We start from the raw sequence: 18,241 nt of genomic DNA on the forward strand, positions 1-18,241 counted from the left end.
AAGCCACTTAGGGATCTTAAGGTGGATAACTTAGGTAAAGTTTGTAGACTAAAGAGACAGTAGTTGACCGATTCACTAGAAAGCTGAATCGCTAGAACTTCTATTTGTCTTTACCGTATGGAACCAGTCAGACTTTGTTATTATACTCTTGTTATAATCACGAATCTAACTCAACCTTGAGTGTGCATCATTGGAAAGTCATGAGCACGTGACAGAGGAAAGATTGTTGCTCGGTCGACCACTTTATCGGCGCCGGTGACAACACCGATCTTGACAGTGCATCGCGATCACAGATCAATGCGCACGCGGACTACGATGTCCGTATTGCACTCACCTTCATTTCGTTGACAGTATCCCCGTCGAAGTTTCGCTTTCTCTTGCCCTGGTTGTGCGAACGTGCACCCAACATGTCCCGCACCGGCAGCTCGCCCTTCGAAATCTACTCCGATGCCGCTAACGACACCTCCTTCGACGCCGACAGCAGCGACCTATTTCAAGAAGACAATCCCATCGCAAGCGTCGAGTTCCAAGATCCTGCAGACCTCTTCTCAGATATCGAGCCCACACGACGGCGCATCTCAGCCCTGACAAACCGCACCAATGCAACATCCATAATCTCATCCATGCCCTCCGAGCTCTCACATCTCACGCGGGGTGACAGAGCCTATACACCTCTCAAACAGCGTCCACAGTTCCGCAACACCAGCTCCGTCCGCGCGCTCCACATGTCCTCGCCGCCGCCTTTCGAGGGGTACCCTAGCCCGCGGTCCGGAGGCGCTGGCACAAAAGGAAGATATGGCCTCCTCACGCCATCGCGAACACAGCGGTCTGATACGCTGCAGAGCGCACGAAGCAGTCGCAGCGGGGCAAAGCCCCCTAAAACCTCGCCCCGCCCACCGCCTCCGCTTCCAGAAGAGGAGGACACGAAGAAGCAGTATCCGCTGGTGCTGCTGCACATCACGCTGCTGCCCGTTCCGTCACCATTCCCGCCCGCCCTCATGGCTGCCGTGCTGCCAAAGTGGCTGCAGCGGAATTTCCGGCTGCTGGAGGCGAAGCTAGCGGATCCCACGCTCATGCAACGCGGGATATTGGTGTCGCATCCGGGGGAAGAATATGAGCTGCTGGAAGAGAGACTGCTGGAGAGCTTAGAGCTCAGAGCGCCAAGGATTAGCAAGTGTGGGCATTTTTGTGCTCCGGGCGACGGGGAGGAGGGGGAGATGGAGGATGATATTGGAAGCAGTAGCACAGTTGTTGATGATGCCGGAACTGCAGACTTGGGTCGTGAAAGGGACGATGATGATGAGGCCGATGCGACAGTATGCGAGGACTGCCACCGCGCCATCGCCAGCCCGGGTCAGCCTGTCGGAATGGGTAGACAGCGCTGGGACATGAGGGTCTACGCAGCTAATGGACTGATGCGCACGGGTGCTTGGGCAGCGGCTTGGAGCGAGATGGAGAGAGTGGATGTGGAAATCTCGCCTTGGATTCCGGAGGGACTGAGAAGAGAGCTAGAGCGGAGACGTGACGAGGAAAAAATTGCGATCGCGCAGTTGGAGCAGGAGGAAGAGCAAAAGAGGAGACTACTCATGGAAGAGGAGGAGAGTGCAAGAGTCGCGGCTGCGGAGTTGGAGACTTTGAGTAAGAAGGTGGAAGAGAGTGTGAAGCAGATGGACCTGCCTTTGCCGGTTCGTGAGCAACGCGACACGTATGTTTCGGGAAAAGCTCAGCACGACTACGCGGCACCAGCACCGCTACGAGCGCAGGACATTCCACTCTCGATACTATTGCGGAATTATCTCTACCTCTTAGCTCGCGACCGTCGCAACATGGTAATGCTCCTCATGAGTGTTGTGATTATCTTCTTTTGCGTAGGGCAGAGATCGGAGGTACATCAAGACACGGATGTTCACTGGCCGTTTCTGCTGGTGGAAAACGAGACCCAATGCTCGCCAGTGTCTGTCGTCCTTACGACAACCGCGACAGAGGTGGTGACTGTAACGATCGTCGACACAATAGCGCCAGCTCACGAAGCTGTAGCCACGTGCTATTCACTGCCAGTCATTAACTCGTCTCTTGTAGCAGAGCAGCACTCAGCATCCCAATTGGATACTTCCGCCCCTGTACCGAGACTATCAGTTTCGACGTCAGTAGTAACCCCCGTGCTATCAGAACCGACAACAGCTCCAGAAATATCAGCGGGCAAGCCAGATACGGTTAAGCCCCACGTCGAAGGCGTCCCAACAGAACAGCCAGCTGTACCAGATTCGCCCCTGCTTGAAGGCGGCCAATCACCAGCCCCAGCGGCACCAGAGGGTGTTGATAGTGTTGTGACACAGGGCGTAACGGCGATCGACGTTCTTGGGAGAGTTTCTGACGGTCCGATGGAGATGAGCGAGGACTGAATGGTGTCATTGAGCACTGATAGCGTGGAAAGTGGTGTACGAGGGTTCCGGCAGGTTCGGCATCGGTGCTTATGGAGTGAGTTGCATCTATCTTCATCTCAGCGTTCTAAGCATGGCGATTGGTTGGTTGTGCGATGATATCCCTCGTCTCATTGTGCCGTTGATAGAAATGGAAACGTGTCTGGACATAATACAATTATGAAACTACTCGGTCGCCGTTCAACGCTTTGGCTATTGAGAACGAGCTAACAGGCTTGCAATACTTCTTGGAGAGCACAAGCGGATCACGTTTCCGAGCAGTCCCCTGAATTGCTAGATGCTTCGCCTTCGAACACGGGATCGGTTGGCTTGGTGTGCAAAAGCATTACCACAGCCTCCCAGGGGTTGCTCGGAAGTTTAGTCCGGTAAACCTTACGTAGGCATCCGTCTGTCCCCGGACGTCGGCTCTCGATCCATGGTGCAGATTCCATGCCAATGCCTCAGAGAGAATCACAAAGAATCCGATCGAGGCCGGCAGAGTTATCGGCAAAGAAGGCCGGAGCCACTCGAATGGTGGACGCGGGAAATTTGCATTCTTCGGATAGGCGGCCGCGACGCCGAGATATCTTGGACTTGTCTCAAAGATCGACCGAGATTCGGAGCGGTTCCGGCGGCTTAATCCTAATGCTCCTTCAGATCTGGCTGGGCACCATGCGGAAGGGATCGAAAGGGGACCCTCTGAACCGGGCTAAGTCGTTGTGCCTGCGTCGTCTTACCTGCGCCTTGAGGTAGCGGAGATTCTCATGTCTTGCATATCCGATGCAGCAACTAGGTCAGCCTTGCTACTTTTGTCGCACAGTACCGAAAGAGGCGCACTCAGGAGACGCCAGGCGCAATTGCCGCGTCTGGCGCGTCGAGCGCCGATCAAGAGACCCTTGAGATTGAGTGTTGACTCCAATCGGCTGGTGAATGTGTTCGAGAGTTTGTACTTTCTAGCTTTTCATAGTACATTCAGCCTTTCTGCGTATATCCGCTGACATAACGCGGCTAGCCGTTGACAAGGCATGGCTGAGATGCCGTTCCCTACATCTGATCAAGGCGTGTCCGATACTCCGTATCGTGTAAGGGCTCGCCTAGAGGCGGAAGCTTGCAGCAGTGCCAGTTGCTGAACCCGGATTTAGTCGGGCTTACTTTTGATAGCCTCCTAGGCGCGACCTTCTGTCTCAAACTGACAGGATTGTGAGAGTTGGGTAAAGCCAGGCGATGTCTTTCTGCGACGCTGAGATGCGTTTCGACAAGCTCCAAGATGCGACGGACGCTATTGGAACTTGAAACGCGCAAACCGTCAAGAGACACTGCGATCCTACGGCCGAACCCACGGAGAACAGATTGCTGAAGCCGTTGCTGAAGCTTTGGCCGATGCGAAACTCGGAGGCTATGCGTGCCGCCCCGCAGCCTGCGGTGTAACAGCACCGGTTGCTACCAAGCTCAGCAGATCGCAACTGATCTTCTAACATTAGTTACAGCTGGCCTCATGTGATTGCTCACAAATGCTGGTTATTGTAGATGTGCAATCGAACCATGGTAAGAGAAATTTGTCGTATGCACGATATATGCCTCAGTCATTGCGCTGTCCCTAAGTCCAAAAACGTGAGTATGACCAGGAGTACCGCGACCTCTACCAGTCAGAAGATAACTTTCCTCTTGCAATCCATTCCGGTGATGGCGAAGCACCCGCGTATTTCCACGACAGGCTAACCAGGTGGTAATGGATCTGGAGGCCGTCCGATCACGCACCTCCACATTATATCGGAGAATAATTGGATGAGTGCAACGCCTGCGTCGAGGTAGGTGGCATCTGTAAGCGCATTCTTGGCACCGTTGAAGGTCGTGTGCAACCACATAGGACCCCATTCTGTTGTTGAATGGCGTGCCAGTTACTGCAGGTGCGTCGGCGTGCATGGCGACGGAAGGAAACAACTGTCGAAGAGACGCCGGATCTAGTAAACGGATTTGCTCTCATGATCCGTTGTCTCTTCGGTGTCTCAACAGTATCCCGCTTGGAAGTGGGTCTACATCTAGGGCCTTGTGGGGTACAGTGCCGGTCTGACGCGAGTCATACTGCACAGGACCTGCGTACACGCAGGTCCAAACGGCGGATGATTGCAGACACTGATCTCGTCCAACCTGGTTGGCGGACCGAGACCACTGTTAGGAGATTCCAACGACTTCTTTCGGCCGCAGCCATCGCCATCAAGGCCTGGGAGAGGCCTAGATGGGAGTGGCTGACAGGCATGGCGCTGTTTGTAGGGTCCTAAGGTACCATTCTTGAAAAGACCCAGCTGTGGGGTTGACGTTACAATGGCAGACCACCATCGATTCTCAAGGTAGACACCCCATGCCTCATCCAAATCCGTGGGTCCATCCAGCCTGTGAGTTTGTACGGTTGCCGTTCATAATTCCGAGACCATAAGAGGCTCTATTCCTCACCTGCATCTTCAAATCTTGACTTGCTGCAAGGTCTTTACTCTTGTCCTTTTCCCGGCTCACCCAATCCTGAGAAAGTTAATGTTCTTGTTCCTGAACCCTTAGTAGATCGAGCGGCCCCTTGCAGGCTTCGAGGAATTCAGACCACACTCTGGACTCCGTTCGTGTGGTCTTGCCCTATTCTCAGGCTCCGTGGCTTTCCATCGCAACAGCTCTTGCAACAGCTCTTGAGGGGTTCGCGTACAACTGTCGTAGACGCCCTCCATTGCTGTCTCCAGGAGCAGAAGGTATCGACACTCTTTCGCGAGTCTCCCCACCATTCCAACGCCCTGTCTTGAGTCGACCGCGTTCGCGAACGCGCCGTTGACCTATGTCATGTTTCACAATGGTGAGTGTAGTACGTTCTCAATCTCTTTGCCACTTCGGATACCAAAGATACTGCCGGTGGTGCCGAAGCCGATTCGACTTCAAAAGCACATGCTGGACCCCTTTTTCTGTATCATGAAGAACGTCTTACTGTCATTCCTGAATGTTTATCTTCTACAGTCAGCATCCATAGATTCGTACAGCCCTCTTCCGTCCTTACCATATTCTCTCCAGCATCCTGGGCCAGGCTCAGCATCTACCCGAAGACGACCGTAGCGGTACCACATTAAGATCTATCACAACTGACAAGGCCACTCAGAGCACTTGACGAGAGCGCACCGCTGGCAGTTTGTCAACGAAGGCATCATGGAGTACGCACCCATGGATACGACGGACCACTGCCACACTTCCACGGCAAGCTACTCCGGATCAGGCTTTCTGACGCCCTTGTCGACACCGTATGAAGGCCGCCGAGACTCGATCGTCTCTTCTCAATCTGCGCTGTCGTACGCCCAGAGCTTCTCAAGTGTATCCGATGCCTACTCGCCGCATCAGATGCCCTCAACGCCGCAGAACGGTGTAGATGCACTATCGGAGAGCTTCTTTTACGCAACGTCCGGCCTGAACTTCGAGGACCTCTCACCGCACCATGGACTGCCATTCCCGAGGGGTTGTGTCAAGGAATCCCTGCTTCCGCTTCGTAATATTGCACCCAGCACGGATAGTGGTCTGCTCGACTATCGTACCCATGGATGGGAAATGGTCCAACGGCCTGAACTCGAGAGCTCTCTCTCATTAACTGGTCCTGTATGCGACTGTACCATGCCAGCTTCGGGCGACTTTTCCTTGGCTCTGCAATCGATGCTTGATCCCCGTGCAAGCGGCGAGCCGGTGCGTTCGGCGCTGGAATCCTTCAACTCATCAACCTCCTGGGAAGGAGAGCACATTTCCTCGTCTACGGGCTCGTTCGTCCACATACAATACCCACCCGAAGACCAATCAATGCTTGACAGCACCAACGCTTCATACACCATGACACCTGCAGCGAGCCATCAATGGATGATGCCAACCCTGGACGCCAGGATGCATACTTCGACTGTAGTTCCATCGGATACGTCGGTGGATCTCGAAACGGATGGCTTCGCCAACATCCAGGTTGATGTTGCCGATAGTGGCTTTAGTGCGTTCGAGCAATACCCGCCATCAAGTCCTTGCCCAATCGATCCTTACGCTGGAGCTGAGCCGAGCTGTCTTGATATCAAACCGGTGCATGACCACGATCATTCGGAGGATGATAGCTCGACCCGTGCTGTTTGGAGTGGCAGGAAAGTGGCCCGATCGGTGTACACCACAAGGACTGGCGGGAAGGGCCTGAAGAAGGAACGACGGAGGGCGGGAGTCAGCCGACGGAAAACAAAAACCGAGGATCTCCCATTCTGCACCCGCCGGGTAGGTGGTGGGGAGGTTCGCGTCGCAATCGATGGAGAATGGGTCGTACGCAACGACGGCAAATATGCCAGTCGCGAGGCGACACAAAAGAAACACTTCTGCGACGAGATGATTGGCAATCACATATGCAGAAAGGCCTTCAATAGGCCAGAGCACTTAAAGCGCCACAAGGACACGCACTCAGACCAGAGGCGCTTTGAGTGCGTACTGGGACCGAACTGCAATAGCAGAAATCCTAAGAAATGCCAAGGAGACGGAAATAGGAAGTTTGGGCGGAATGATAATTGTAATGACCATTACAAAACGCACTTGAGGAGAAGTACAGCCGGGCGTAACACCCGGTTCGACAATCCACAGGAGCTTTTCGACATTATCGAAGAAAAGAAGACGCCGGAGGATGCTGAGAAGCTGATCGAACGACTAGTGAATTGGATGAAGGGACTAGAAGAGAAGGAGAGGAAAGATGGCAAATCCATGATATGGGAGGAGTATTGGGCGGAGCATTGGTATTGGGTTAAGATCAAGGACAACAAGGACGAGCTGCGGCGTAAGGAGCGCTTCTGAGACTGCGGTGCAAAGGTAAAACATTTCGGATACCCTGTTCTTATTCTTGTTGAGTTATGTGTAGTATCTAGGTAGTGGCTTCATGTGCTTTCTTCGGTGTTGGAGGTCTGTTGTTGTATTTGTACCAGTCGGCTGCTGGCCGAGTAATAGATCGTTGTCGGACACCCAGTAGGTCAGCCATAAATCATAATCTTCTCAAAGTACCATCTCGCTCATGAATCTGACGCTGTGAGAGTCTTCGCATGTCCGGGTTAATGATAGCCTAGGTAATGGAGGCGATCTCACCTTGCTCAAGATTCGCAGTTCCGAAGAAAAACCGAGTGAGCTTCAGGGCACGTGATCCGTGATGAAAGTGGGATCAGCATAGCAGGCCGACAACCTAATTGATTTTGCTCCTGTCACGGATTAAGTCTGGGCTTTTAGTGGTTCAACGCGATACTGCTAAATACAGGTTCTCAAGGACTGACCCAGTTTCCAACGCCAATGAATACAAACTCCGAGCCAGCTTTGCCAACTATGCAGCCCACCAAAATACCACCACAAGGAACTTAAGAAGTGCATGGGGCGGTATATACACATCCGATGTGAACCATCGACACAGACTGCGCCAGACGACCTCGGCTCTTGGCGCACAGCTTTCCCCAGGAAATACGCTGTGCTTACGCGATGCAGCCTGGCCTTTCTTGTCCAACGACGAAAGACGCTACGTCGGCGCATCGAGACGTGACCTCTTCAGCGCTAGCGTCAGGTCCTCCTGGGTGAAAGGCTGCTGGTATGGAGAAGTGCGACCGCCATTTGCATTAGAACTCTGAGGCCTTGAGCCGGATGGTTGGTTGGTGATCTGATTCAAGGACATGGGAGCACCTGATGCGCCTGCGTTGGCTCCTTCATGGTTATTGGGGTTGGACAGACCCACTGCAATAAGTGTCCAGTTAGCAGTGATCTTCTGGCGCACCCGGCTACGGGACGGGGGAAACACAGCGAACATGCTCACCATTCTTTACATCCGTATCATCGCCTTCGCCTTCCTCGACTGTACTTTCTCCCCTCCTGGACTGGAAGCTCTTCCGACCGCCTACACCGAATATGCTTGCTAAACTACCCCTCCTGCTTGGCGCCCTGCTACCCATCGGACTGTAATCGCCGCTTTGTTGGCTTGACTTCCTCCATGCATTAGAGAAAGAGAAATTCTCCAGCTTCTCTTTGTGTTCCTTCTGGACTGGACGCCGATACTTGGGTTGTGGTATCTTTTCGCCCGGTTGGTAAACGTTGGGATTGCCTGAGTCTGTCTTGCTCAGAGAGGACGTTTCGCTGTTCGAGGGCGACCGCTTGAAGGCCTTCTTCATACGCTCGCGGAAAGGCATGGCTGGTGAAGGTAGTGCGGATATTCATGCGGCAACGTACGGTAAAAGTCGTATGTAGAGTTGTCCGGAGTTACCGGCCTCTGCGGAAGGTCAGCCACTGCGGGTCCAGCGCACGGTTGGCTCCCCCATGAACAGGGTAGGCAGTTCAACAGTTGGAATAGAGAGACAGAAACCCTTCTCGTCTGGAGTAGAAAGATGTCCCTTCAATGCGTGGCATGCGGAGTCGGAGTCTTTCATCAGAGGGCCAATGTCAAGGCGGGTGTCTGGCACCGTGACTTGAGGCCGGCATCGTCATGGTTTCCTTCCCCGGATACAGGGGTTTTACCAACCGCGGGGCTGTCGGTGGTTGCTTCCAAGGCTCCCAAACCTGTCACCTCTGCGCGGCAGTCCTGCGTACATTTCAGCACGGTCATAGTAACTCCGAGCATGAGGTAGGTCTCCATATCAGAATTCCGGCCCTTCGAATAAATTCTTATACTCAAATGTTCGAGTGCCTCGCCCTCCAGATGCTCTGGGGAAATGCTTCACTACTTACGGAGGAACAATTTCCTCTCCACCGCTAGTCCTGCACAGCCTCCCTCACTGTCGATGCTAAAATTAAGTGGTCTCGCAATGCTTTCATCGAAGCAACAGCTCTGAGTTGCCGTTGCGATCACAGAAACAATATGCGAACTCTAGTCATAGACTGTTCCGGTCTTGTTTGCCTGGAGTGAGAGACACGCCAGTTTACGCTCTCAATGCAAGGCTAATGTCGCTATGGGTGTTCGATTTCCGCCTTTCCTAGCTATATTTGATATCACGTGTTGGCGCCCAGAGTATCAGGCTTCTGTCGGCTTTGACGAACCTCCAGAGAGATCTGTAGCGTTAGCGCCCGTCCTTGAGTACTAATGCTCTACTCACGGACCTCTAGTTCAGGTAGGCGGTGAATAGTGGTATAAGCTGGTTGTGAACGTATATAGGAAGACCTCGTTGTCGTCTAGCAGGGAGGTTCCAGCTAGGTAGCTCCTTGTAGCCAGGACCTGGCAACTGGATGTTCATACCCGCAGCACGTCGGGCAGGGAAGAACTTTCACTGCGAAAATCACCAATATCACGTTTCCATCAACCACTCCATTTACTACCAAAAATTGAAGCTTTTTGGAAGCCAATTCTCTATCTAATTCGGTGTCATTCTACCCTCTATTGCGATTACGAGTTGCAAGCGATTTAGCATAGATCTAACACGCTTATTAATCGTATCTTAGCTCATATATCGGATAGAAAAGAACTTGCATCGCATATATCAACTTTAGTATATAATTACTATTTACTAGTAAAGCATAATTCTGAAAAAGTACTTAAACGTGTAATAGGGTATAGAGAGTATCTTAGAGCATTTTAAACCTTAGTAGCTTATAACGGACTGCATTAACAGTGGTGAAGAAGGTGATATTGGTGATTTTCGCAGTGAAAGTTCTTCCCTGCCCGACGTGCCGCAGCTACTCGTATCTTGCAACATGCCTCGGTGCGCCTTCTTCTCCGATGCGGCTGGTGCTGGGTCATGCGCGACCAGCCCCGTGGTGGGGTTACGCGGGTCGATCCAGATGCTGTCATCATCCCTCGATCCCTCTCCCAGCGAAGCTCCCTGCGCAAGCCAGCAGGTGCTGGCCGGAAGAGGGATAGAAAGAATTAAACCCCAGCAGGCAGGCCTCTCTGAACGGGCTCTCCGGCTCTTTAACTTGTCCATTGCGAATAAAATCCATCGCGGTCTTCCCAACAAGGGAAGACGAAGTGCGATGCCTGTGCGACTCCTGACTTGCTGGGCCGCACCATCCTCTCGAATTGGCCATGCAATTGCCCGCTAGCGAACCATTGCAGCGTGCTTGATCTCGAATCAAGCATTTCTGGTGCACCAACGACGCCACAATGTCCGATGACTTCACTGGTTTCTCAGCTAGCTCAGCTGGCTGGGTTGTACGGTAAACATAAAGACTTTTGGTGGTCGATCGTCCTCCCTACATCTCAGCCGTGCTTTCAATAACTTTCTTCGATTTCAATCCTCGAACTTTCAATCAACCTCAAGATACCCAAACGTAGCAGTCAGTCATGGAGAAGCTAAAGAACATCCTGTAAGTCTACTTCTGCGGCGCTCCTAATAACAACGCTTTACTAACTTCCTCTTTAGCTCGCCGGGACATCGCCAGGACGATGATGTGCTGTACGGCGGTCAAGAGTCCGCGAACGATCCAAATCGCAATACTGGAAACGAGACTGGTAAGGGCAGTCGTTGTGCAACTTGTGGCAGTGCTGCGCGCCACATTACCGGAGCACCGCTAGTGGGCTCAGTTGCAACAATGAATGCGGGCTCACGATAGGACAGCGCAGTCAAGGCATACCAGCACGGCTATTCCCATGACTTCGACAATGGCTCGCGCTGACCCTACCCACAACACTGAGCCGCTTGGCGCTCATGATAAGACAGCGCAGTCAAGGCATGCCAGCACGGCTATCCCCATGACGTCGACAATGGCTCGCGCCGACCCTACCCACAATACTGAGCCGCTTGGCGCTCACGGCAACGACGGCCTTCGACACGGCGAACACGGTGCAGCGGGTACTGGTTATTCGTCAGGTACATATCTACGACCGGGACCGCCAGCCGAGAATGCGAGCACAGCGAGCATCAAATCTGGAGTCTTGGGCTACAACCCTTCACAGGGACTCGCTGACCCACACGCAGGGGACATGAACAAGCCGCTACCTGACGCCCCTGCATCTGGCGCTATGTCTGGTCAAGGATACTCGGATCGAACTCATGGGTATGCCCGCCTTGATGCATCTACGCTTCGTTACTAACGTACGTACAGAACGGCCGGCACAGGGAGAGAATTCCCCTTGTCTGGAGGATCTTCGACTGGACATACCACAGGCTCCGGGATCGGCGGAACAACGGCAGGCGAACCCGAGCTGGTGAAAGAATATAAGGCCATGGCTCTGGACCACAGCCATGGGGGTATCGGCCACCAGTACCGCGGCGAGCGGATGCAGCCACCAGAGCCGGCGCCTCATTTCACCCGAGGACCCCATGTGACGGATACAGCGAACAGACTTGATCCGCGCATTGCCGCCACCCCTATCACCGGTGAACCGCAGCCACTCTCCAGCGTGGCCACTGAAATAATTGGAGCCCGCAGCACGGCTACTGACCAGCAAGGCTACGGCCGCGATTCTGGACTTGCTGGTGCGTCCACAATGGGCACCAGCACCGGTTACGGCAGCACTACCCATTCTTCCGACTTAGCTAACAGGGCCGACCCACGGGTGGACTCCGATCGTGACAACTCCCGCGGTATGGGTGCCACTTCCACCGGCGCGGGCTATGGCAGTACGACTTCCGGTCCTCACTCCTTTGATTCGGACCGTGACGGGTCCCGCCTCGCGGGCGGTGCTACTACAGGCGCTGGCTACGGCGGCACTACCGGATTCATTAGTAAGGCAAAGGAAATGCTTACCGGAGGAGGCAAGTCTCATGAGGACACCACTTCTTCCAGCTACGACACCACCAGCCGTAGCACGACCGGCCATGACACCTCTGGCTCGCACTCCTCGAGCTTGGCCAATCGGGCAGATCCGCGCGTTGATTCTGATCGAGATGGTTCCCGCGTTATGGGTGCCGGTACTACCGGCACCGACTATGATAGCTCGATGACTGGGGGCACAGGTTTACAGCACCGTGGCTCTGGCGCACGAGCTGAAACTACGGCACAGACTTCGACTCCCAGGATCACTGAGCCCCACCGGTCTGAGATGATGAATAGAATAGATCCCCGCATCGACTCCACTCCATCGGCTACGGGACAAAGCGATCGCCGTACTAGTCGGGACGCAGCTCTGGCCGGAGGTGCCGGAGCGGCTGGTGCAGCAGCATATGGAACTAGCAGAGATCGCCCACACCATGAGCACGGTTCGCCCATGACGGGTTCTCACGGTCGCAACCCCTATAGCTCTACCGCGATCGATCCACGCGTCGATGCCACACCTCGTGCATCTCAAGCTACTACCAGTCACCATGGACGTGATGCTGCCCTTGCCGGTGGAGCTGGTGCTGCCGGCTTAGGCGCAGGCGCTTATGCAGCAAGTAGAGGCAGTGAGCCCAGTCCGCGCTCTAGCTATGACAACCAGCGGACTGCTGGGCAAGCCGGCTACAACACTTATCAGGACCCACGGACCGCCTCTATCGGTGCTGCAGGTGCGGCTGGCGGAGCTGAGTACTCCAAGCGGGACGCTGAGAAAGCTGAGGCGGAGAGAATCAAGGCGGAGCAAGTTCACCAGAAGGAGCTGGCGAAGGAGCAGCGACACCATGAAAAGGAGGTTGCGAAGCTCGAGAAGGAAGAGGAGAAACACGAGAAAGAGGCGAGGAAGGCTGCGCACAAGCATGACGACGGAAAAGACTCTACAGATAAGGAGAAGCACCATGGTCTCCTCGGTCTCTTCCGCCGCAACAAGGATGAAGACCAGACCACGGCAGCTGATCCCGCCGCGCAACGGTATCAGCGCGAGATGGCGGGTGATCCGACGACCAACGTTAGGAGCGTCGCAGATCCGCACGCCCACGATCATGACAGGAACCTGGCAGCGGCTGGTGGTGCGGCCGCTCTGCCACAACATCAGCGTGAGGATCCCTATGACCCAACTACCAACGTCAGAGGCGGTGCGGATCCGTCACACCATGATCGTGAGGGGAACCTGCCGGGATATCATCGCGAAGGTGCCGGTGACCCGACTGCCAACGTGAAGAGCGTTGCGGATCCGCATGCCCATGATCATGACAGGAACAGGCTGCACAAGGACCCACCTCCAGGCTATGCCGGCGGTACCACCGACACTGACGCTGCACGAGCTAGCAGTACAGTACCCCTTCGTCAGCACGCTGGCACTGACGGGCCGATCGGCGATTCTAGTCGGCTTTCCGGCGAACGGTAAGCTTCGCGATATTGTATCATCGTATATTCCACTAACAAGCGCTGTGGTGGAACCGCAGCAGGTACTGACAACGGCATTGTCATCGAACCCATCACCGGCCTGCCTATGAATGTGGGCAAATACGGTTCAGGCTACGGCGGTACGGATGGCAACCCGGTTATCGAGGGCTACAATGGCGATAGCCGGGGCCCGTCAGTCGCCAGCGGTGCGCCGACCGGGAGCAGCACGCTGACCGGGCGCACTGGAGCGGACTATGACAATACTAGGAAGGACAATGCTCCTTACTAAGTTTATCGGTGTTGTTGATGTTGAGCGGAGTTGATATTGATACTGCGATTGCCCCTATCAGCGAAGGTTGTTGGTTGACTGGTTGCCTGGTGCGGCATTGCTGAAAAGGATATCGGAGGATGGTCATTATGTACATCTAGCTTCATATTCTTGGCTTCTGATATTTTGATGAGCGGTTGAGAAAGTTTCTCTCTTCAGCCCTTCGGCTAATCCCCTTTTGCGAGATTTGTGTGCTGGGATACTCCAGCCAGCCGCTCTCTCCGGCCCGATGATCTGTGCAGGCGTAACGTCTCGTCTGCTAAACAAACGTCTGCTCCGCTGCAGAAAGCAGTGCTGCCACTCCTCATGACCTCCTGCTCAGCTGATCTCCACCGTACCCTGGCTCTTCTCAATAACTTCGCTGCTCCACCTCCCATTCCTTCAATCATCCTCCTGCTGCACGAACGGGTTCGCAATCTCTTCACTCCCATCAAGCGGCGATATCAGGACGAGTAGGGTTCCACGAGCGACAATGAGGCCGAGCGAGCGGGAGGATTCGTTGCCTTCGTCGTCTGCTTGGATGTTAGGCCGCTTTGCTCGGTGGTCCTAGGACCCGACTGCCACGGAATCGCTTACCCCTCATCACCTCGTTCACATCGTCCAACACCAGGTTCATGAGCTGATCGTACCCCTTCAGCGTTCCCACCACTACAGCCCCAGAACAAAAGCGTCAGCCAGCTTTCTTCACTTCAACTCCCTCCTTTCCCTCAGCCCTCTCTGCCCATGCCCCTCCCTCCCTTCCCTTCTCCTCGGAACTGAACATCAACCCACCTTCTCTCCCCCCATTGAACTTGACAGTAATCTGCTTGTCCACATATTTGGCCAGATCCAGGATATTCTCTTTCTTCGGCCGTTCCGGCTGTTGTGATGCCGCTGCGCCGCCACGCCCTCCGCGCGCACCGCCTCCTCGATCTCCTCGACCTCCGCCTCGGCCGCCGCGAAATTGGCCGCGCTCCGACATGGGGTTTGGATGCGTCGGACGGGTGCGGTTGCTTGTGGTTGTTTAAACGGCTGGATGATGGTGTTTTGGAGAGCTGTGGGTGGGCGGTGGAGGAGGGCAGAATCCAGATCAGATTAGATAAGATAGCGTCAGCTTGATCTCGGCATCTGGAGGACAAAAATCATCAAAACTCGTCACCTGCGGCCTCCCAATCTTGACCGCAGCGTTTGTAGTATTCACCTTGCCTGCAACACCTTCATAAGCTCGTAAGTGGTTCACTTCATGTATGTCTTTGATTTAGCTGTAGTGTTGCGTTTCTTGAAGCTTCAATCCAACGGGTCGTTGCATCAGCCCACGACTGTGTAAACTTGGAGTCCACCGTTTTTTCCGTCACTCAGGCGCTTAAGGTACCCTGCCGCTGGAAAGTTACCAAACAGCCTGCCGCGGACCAACGTTCCCTTGTAGTCTTGGCTGGACAAGTGGGACGGGAGGATTTTAGACGGTCATCACTTTCTATATTTGATCTCGAAAGATACATAGAGCACATGGGAACTATCAGTGTACGAAGCGCTTGTATAGCCCTCCGCTACTGTTTAGAGGCATTTGAGAAAGGTGGTCGATACCTTGGCAGAACGCCCGAGCACCAGGCCTCTTTTGGAGGCGTTGGCCGGTGCACCGCCGCGGCTTCCGCTTTCCACCCACTCCCATCACTATGAGTTGCTCCATCTCTGGTGTCAAGCTGCACGCTCTTCCAGCAAACCGCTCTTAAGGGAGCCGTTACTTTGCCGTGCTTGCCCAGACCTTACAGCGACCTCGTGCTAACCGCTGTGTGCCGGCCAGCGCTTGGGAAGCCTCGCCCGCGTCTACTTCCGCTCCGTCGACCCTTCCAGGCCTTTTACTCCGAGTTGCATCCCGGTCCTCCCGTTCCCCACTCCGCCTCTCCCCCATAAGTTGCATTTCCCCAGCAATTTCCGGCGTCGCATAGCTTCGCTCGCCGCCATGGAGTCCACCGCGCACTCCACTGTGCCCTTTGAGCACAGCGCACGCAATTCAAACACGCCAACGTCTTCCTCAGCGACCGACCTCAAGAGGAAGCGCCGCAGCCTATCCGGCGATCCCACCACACATCCCGCCTCGGCCCCTCCGCCCAAAGCCGCAAAGCCGAACAATCACCTCCAGATAAACTATCTCGCGCGACAGTATCAGGAAGACCTACCGCTAGTTAGCAGCGATGATACGCTCCCTTCCATCATCGCCCTCCTCGGCGAGTACCAAGGCGTCCTCGATCGCCATGAGAGCATGGCGTGCAACCTCGGCGCCCGTCCGCTCGGCCCAATTCTCATCAAGCGCTTCGAACGACTCTTCGACGGTCCTCCAAAGGTACTCAAGACTCACGGAAAGGAGGGCACGACTGTAACATGGCTGGATGTTGTGGAGTTTGCGCGGAACAAGCCCGAGCAATTCACCTTGGCGCAGATGAGCGAAGGCGCGCGGGTGTGCCAGTTCTATACAAAGCAGTGTCGCGTGCAGATTACCGAGGAAGATTTCGTCTTGATCAACAGCGGTATACCCCAGAAGATGATCCCGCCGCAGCCGATTGTCGAAGATGAGGAGAAGGAGCTGGGCACACTGGAGATTCTCGAGAAGAACTTGCAGCAGATCTGTCACCTGGCTGATCAGGGTACGTCTACCTCGTGTCTACGATGTTCCTAATAATGGATCTGTTGCTGACTGTATATCTGCGCAGTTGCGGCACGCACTCGCCAGCTGAACCACCGTCTCAAGGGCCGCAAACAAGCCATCCTCGATCGACGCGCAAGCGACAGCCCAGTCGCCATCCGCGCCTCCAGTCCCTCCAACATTGCCCTGATGAACGGTCTTGGGGCTCCAGCGTCCGCTATACAGCCGACACACTCACCCGGCTTCGTTGCCGTCAACTCGCGCGCGCCCTCCGACCAAAACGGTGCCGTGACCTCTGAGCATACTCAGCACTCTCCTCACAACGGCAACAGCGGCGCCTCATCAGCCACGCGCTCAGAGCTCCTCTCCAAATTCCACACCCTCGCCGACAGGCGTGCCGCGTCTGCAAGCAGCATCCCCACGCTGCCTCCCAACGGCGGCGAGCTCCGCCGCATGTCCAACACAGCCCTCCCTGCATCCCAGAGCGCGGCCACGACACCGGGAATCGCCTCCTCCAGCACCGCGAAAGCCTCCAAATCAGCACCAGCCTACACGGACGCCGACTACGCCTCCCTCCTGCACGCCGCCTCGCCCGACCCAGCCCACAACTCCGGCCTCCCCAGCCTGTACAACCCGGCAAGCGCGCCCTTCGCGCCTCGGCCTAAACCATCGCACCAGGCGCCGCCGCACCTCACGCACTCGCACTCCCATTCGCGGCCCTCGCCGGCCCATGAGAAAGACGATGGGGGCCCGTACAAAGCGGCCATGGTGGCTCGCATGGAGGGAATCCAGAAGGGCGATCGTGTGCTTCCGCCCTGCGACCGCTGCAGACGGCTGCACATGGACTGTCTGAAGAACCTGACGGCGTGTATGGGCTGTACGAAGAAACACGCAAAGTGCTCTTGGAAGGAGGTCAGGGATGTGGAGCTGAGGGCTTACCCGACTGGTAGCGGAGCCGGGGCCGGGGCCGTGGCCGTCGAACTCCCGAGCCCGTCTTCCTCTGTCGCCGCGCTGTCGGGAATGGCAGGCAGGCCCCGCTACAGCGCCGGCTCGTACGGCATCAGCGGCGTCGGGGCCGGGGCCGGGGGCAGGGACAGCGATGCCGAGCACGACGTGCGCAACGCCGGCGCAGAAGGCGAGGGCGAGGGCGAAGGCGACGCGCACAGCGCGCCGAGCGTCGGCACGCCGCCCGAGCTGCGCGACGAGCAGCGTGCCAGATGGCTGCAGCAACCTCTCACGCCTGGCCCTGCGGTTTCCTACGCGCCGCCGCCCGTTGCGCAGATGGTGCCGGTGCCGGGGGCGGGGGCGGGAGCGGGAGCGGTGGCGCGGTATCGCGAGCTGCCGTCGGCTGATGTGGTGGCGCGGCTGGCGAGCGCGGCGAGTGCGGTTGCGGCGGCGGGCGTGGATATGGATGTGGAGGCGGGGAGGGAGTTGGCGAGGGAAGCGGAGGGCCAGGGGGAGGAGGGGGTGGGGATCAGGTCGTGAGCGGCTTGTTATTTGCTTTGTAGCTGGGGATGGTGTAAGGGGGATTGTTTGGATTAGGTTGGGGTTGTGTCGGTGACGTGATGATGTATTACGGGTCTGTTGTGGTGGTGCGATCGAGCCGGAGTTGGTGTCATGGTGTAGCGAGTATACCAGATTGTGGTTCCGCGTTTGTTAGAGAGCGTTGGGGTCTTGCGACAGTGGAAAGGCTTTCATGCATCAGTTACTTTGGGAGTCCTG

The 18,241-nt window shown here is 55.6% G+C and overlaps 6 protein-coding genes across 6 annotated transcripts; 4 read left to right on the forward strand and 2 right to left on the reverse strand.

Annotated features, from left to right (window-relative positions):
• Positions 1 to 407: 407 nt before the first annotated feature.
• Positions 408 to 2,402, forward strand: W97_01471 (uncharacterized protein; the record flags this gene model as incomplete). The annotated part of the gene is made up of 1 exon (XM_007779377.1): positions 408 to 2,402. One exon carries the CDS (start codon positions 408 to 410, stop codon positions 2,400 to 2,402), a length of 1,995 nt encoding a protein of 664 aa, XP_007777567.1.
• Positions 2,403 to 5,600: 3,198 nt separating this feature from the next.
• W97_01472 (uncharacterized protein) lies at positions 5,601 to 7,247 on the forward strand (the record flags this gene model as incomplete). Its single annotated transcript, XM_007779378.1, has 1 exon — positions 5,601 to 7,247. The coding sequence occupies one exon, from the start codon at positions 5,601 to 5,603 to the stop codon at positions 7,245 to 7,247; it is 1,647 nt and encodes a 548-aa protein (XP_007777568.1).
• A 703-nt stretch (positions 7,248 to 7,950) lies between these two features.
• W97_01473 (uncharacterized protein) lies at positions 7,951 to 8,611 on the reverse strand (the record flags this gene model as incomplete). Its single annotated transcript, XM_007779379.1, has 2 exons — positions 7,951 to 8,162; positions 8,242 to 8,611. The coding sequence occupies 2 exons, from the start codon at positions 8,609 to 8,611 to the stop codon at positions 7,951 to 7,953; spliced, it is 582 nt and encodes a 193-aa protein (XP_007777569.1).
• A 2,084-nt stretch (positions 8,612 to 10,695) lies between these two features.
• W97_01474 (uncharacterized protein) lies at positions 10,696 to 13,860 on the forward strand (the record flags this gene model as incomplete). The annotated part of the gene is made up of 7 exons (XM_007779380.1): positions 10,696 to 10,718; positions 10,775 to 10,863; positions 10,970 to 11,221; positions 11,330 to 11,408; positions 11,457 to 13,462; positions 13,494 to 13,568; positions 13,634 to 13,860. The coding sequence occupies 7 exons, from the start codon at positions 10,696 to 10,698 to the stop codon at positions 13,858 to 13,860; spliced, it is 2,751 nt and encodes a 916-aa protein (XP_007777570.1).
• Positions 13,861 to 14,280: 420 nt separating this feature from the next.
• W97_01475 (uncharacterized protein) lies at positions 14,281 to 14,860 on the reverse strand (the record flags this gene model as incomplete). Its single annotated transcript, XM_007779381.1, has 3 exons — positions 14,281 to 14,414; positions 14,476 to 14,547; positions 14,671 to 14,860. The coding sequence occupies 3 exons, from the start codon at positions 14,858 to 14,860 to the stop codon at positions 14,281 to 14,283; spliced, it is 396 nt and encodes a 131-aa protein (XP_007777571.1).
• A 978-nt stretch (positions 14,861 to 15,838) lies between these two features.
• Positions 15,839 to 18,004, forward strand: W97_01476 (uncharacterized protein; the record flags this gene model as incomplete). Its single annotated transcript, XM_007779382.1, has 2 exons — positions 15,839 to 16,520; positions 16,587 to 18,004. 2 exons carry the CDS (start codon positions 15,839 to 15,841, stop codon positions 18,002 to 18,004), a joined length of 2,100 nt encoding a protein of 699 aa, XP_007777572.1.
• Positions 18,005 to 18,241: the final 237 nt, after the last annotated feature.

This window comes from Coniosporium apollinis, assembly GCF_000281105.1.
Source record: "Coniosporium apollinis CBS 100218 chromosome Unknown supercont1.5, whole genome shotgun sequence".
NCBI lineage: Eukaryota > Fungi > Ascomycota > Dothideomycetes > Coniosporium > Coniosporium apollinis.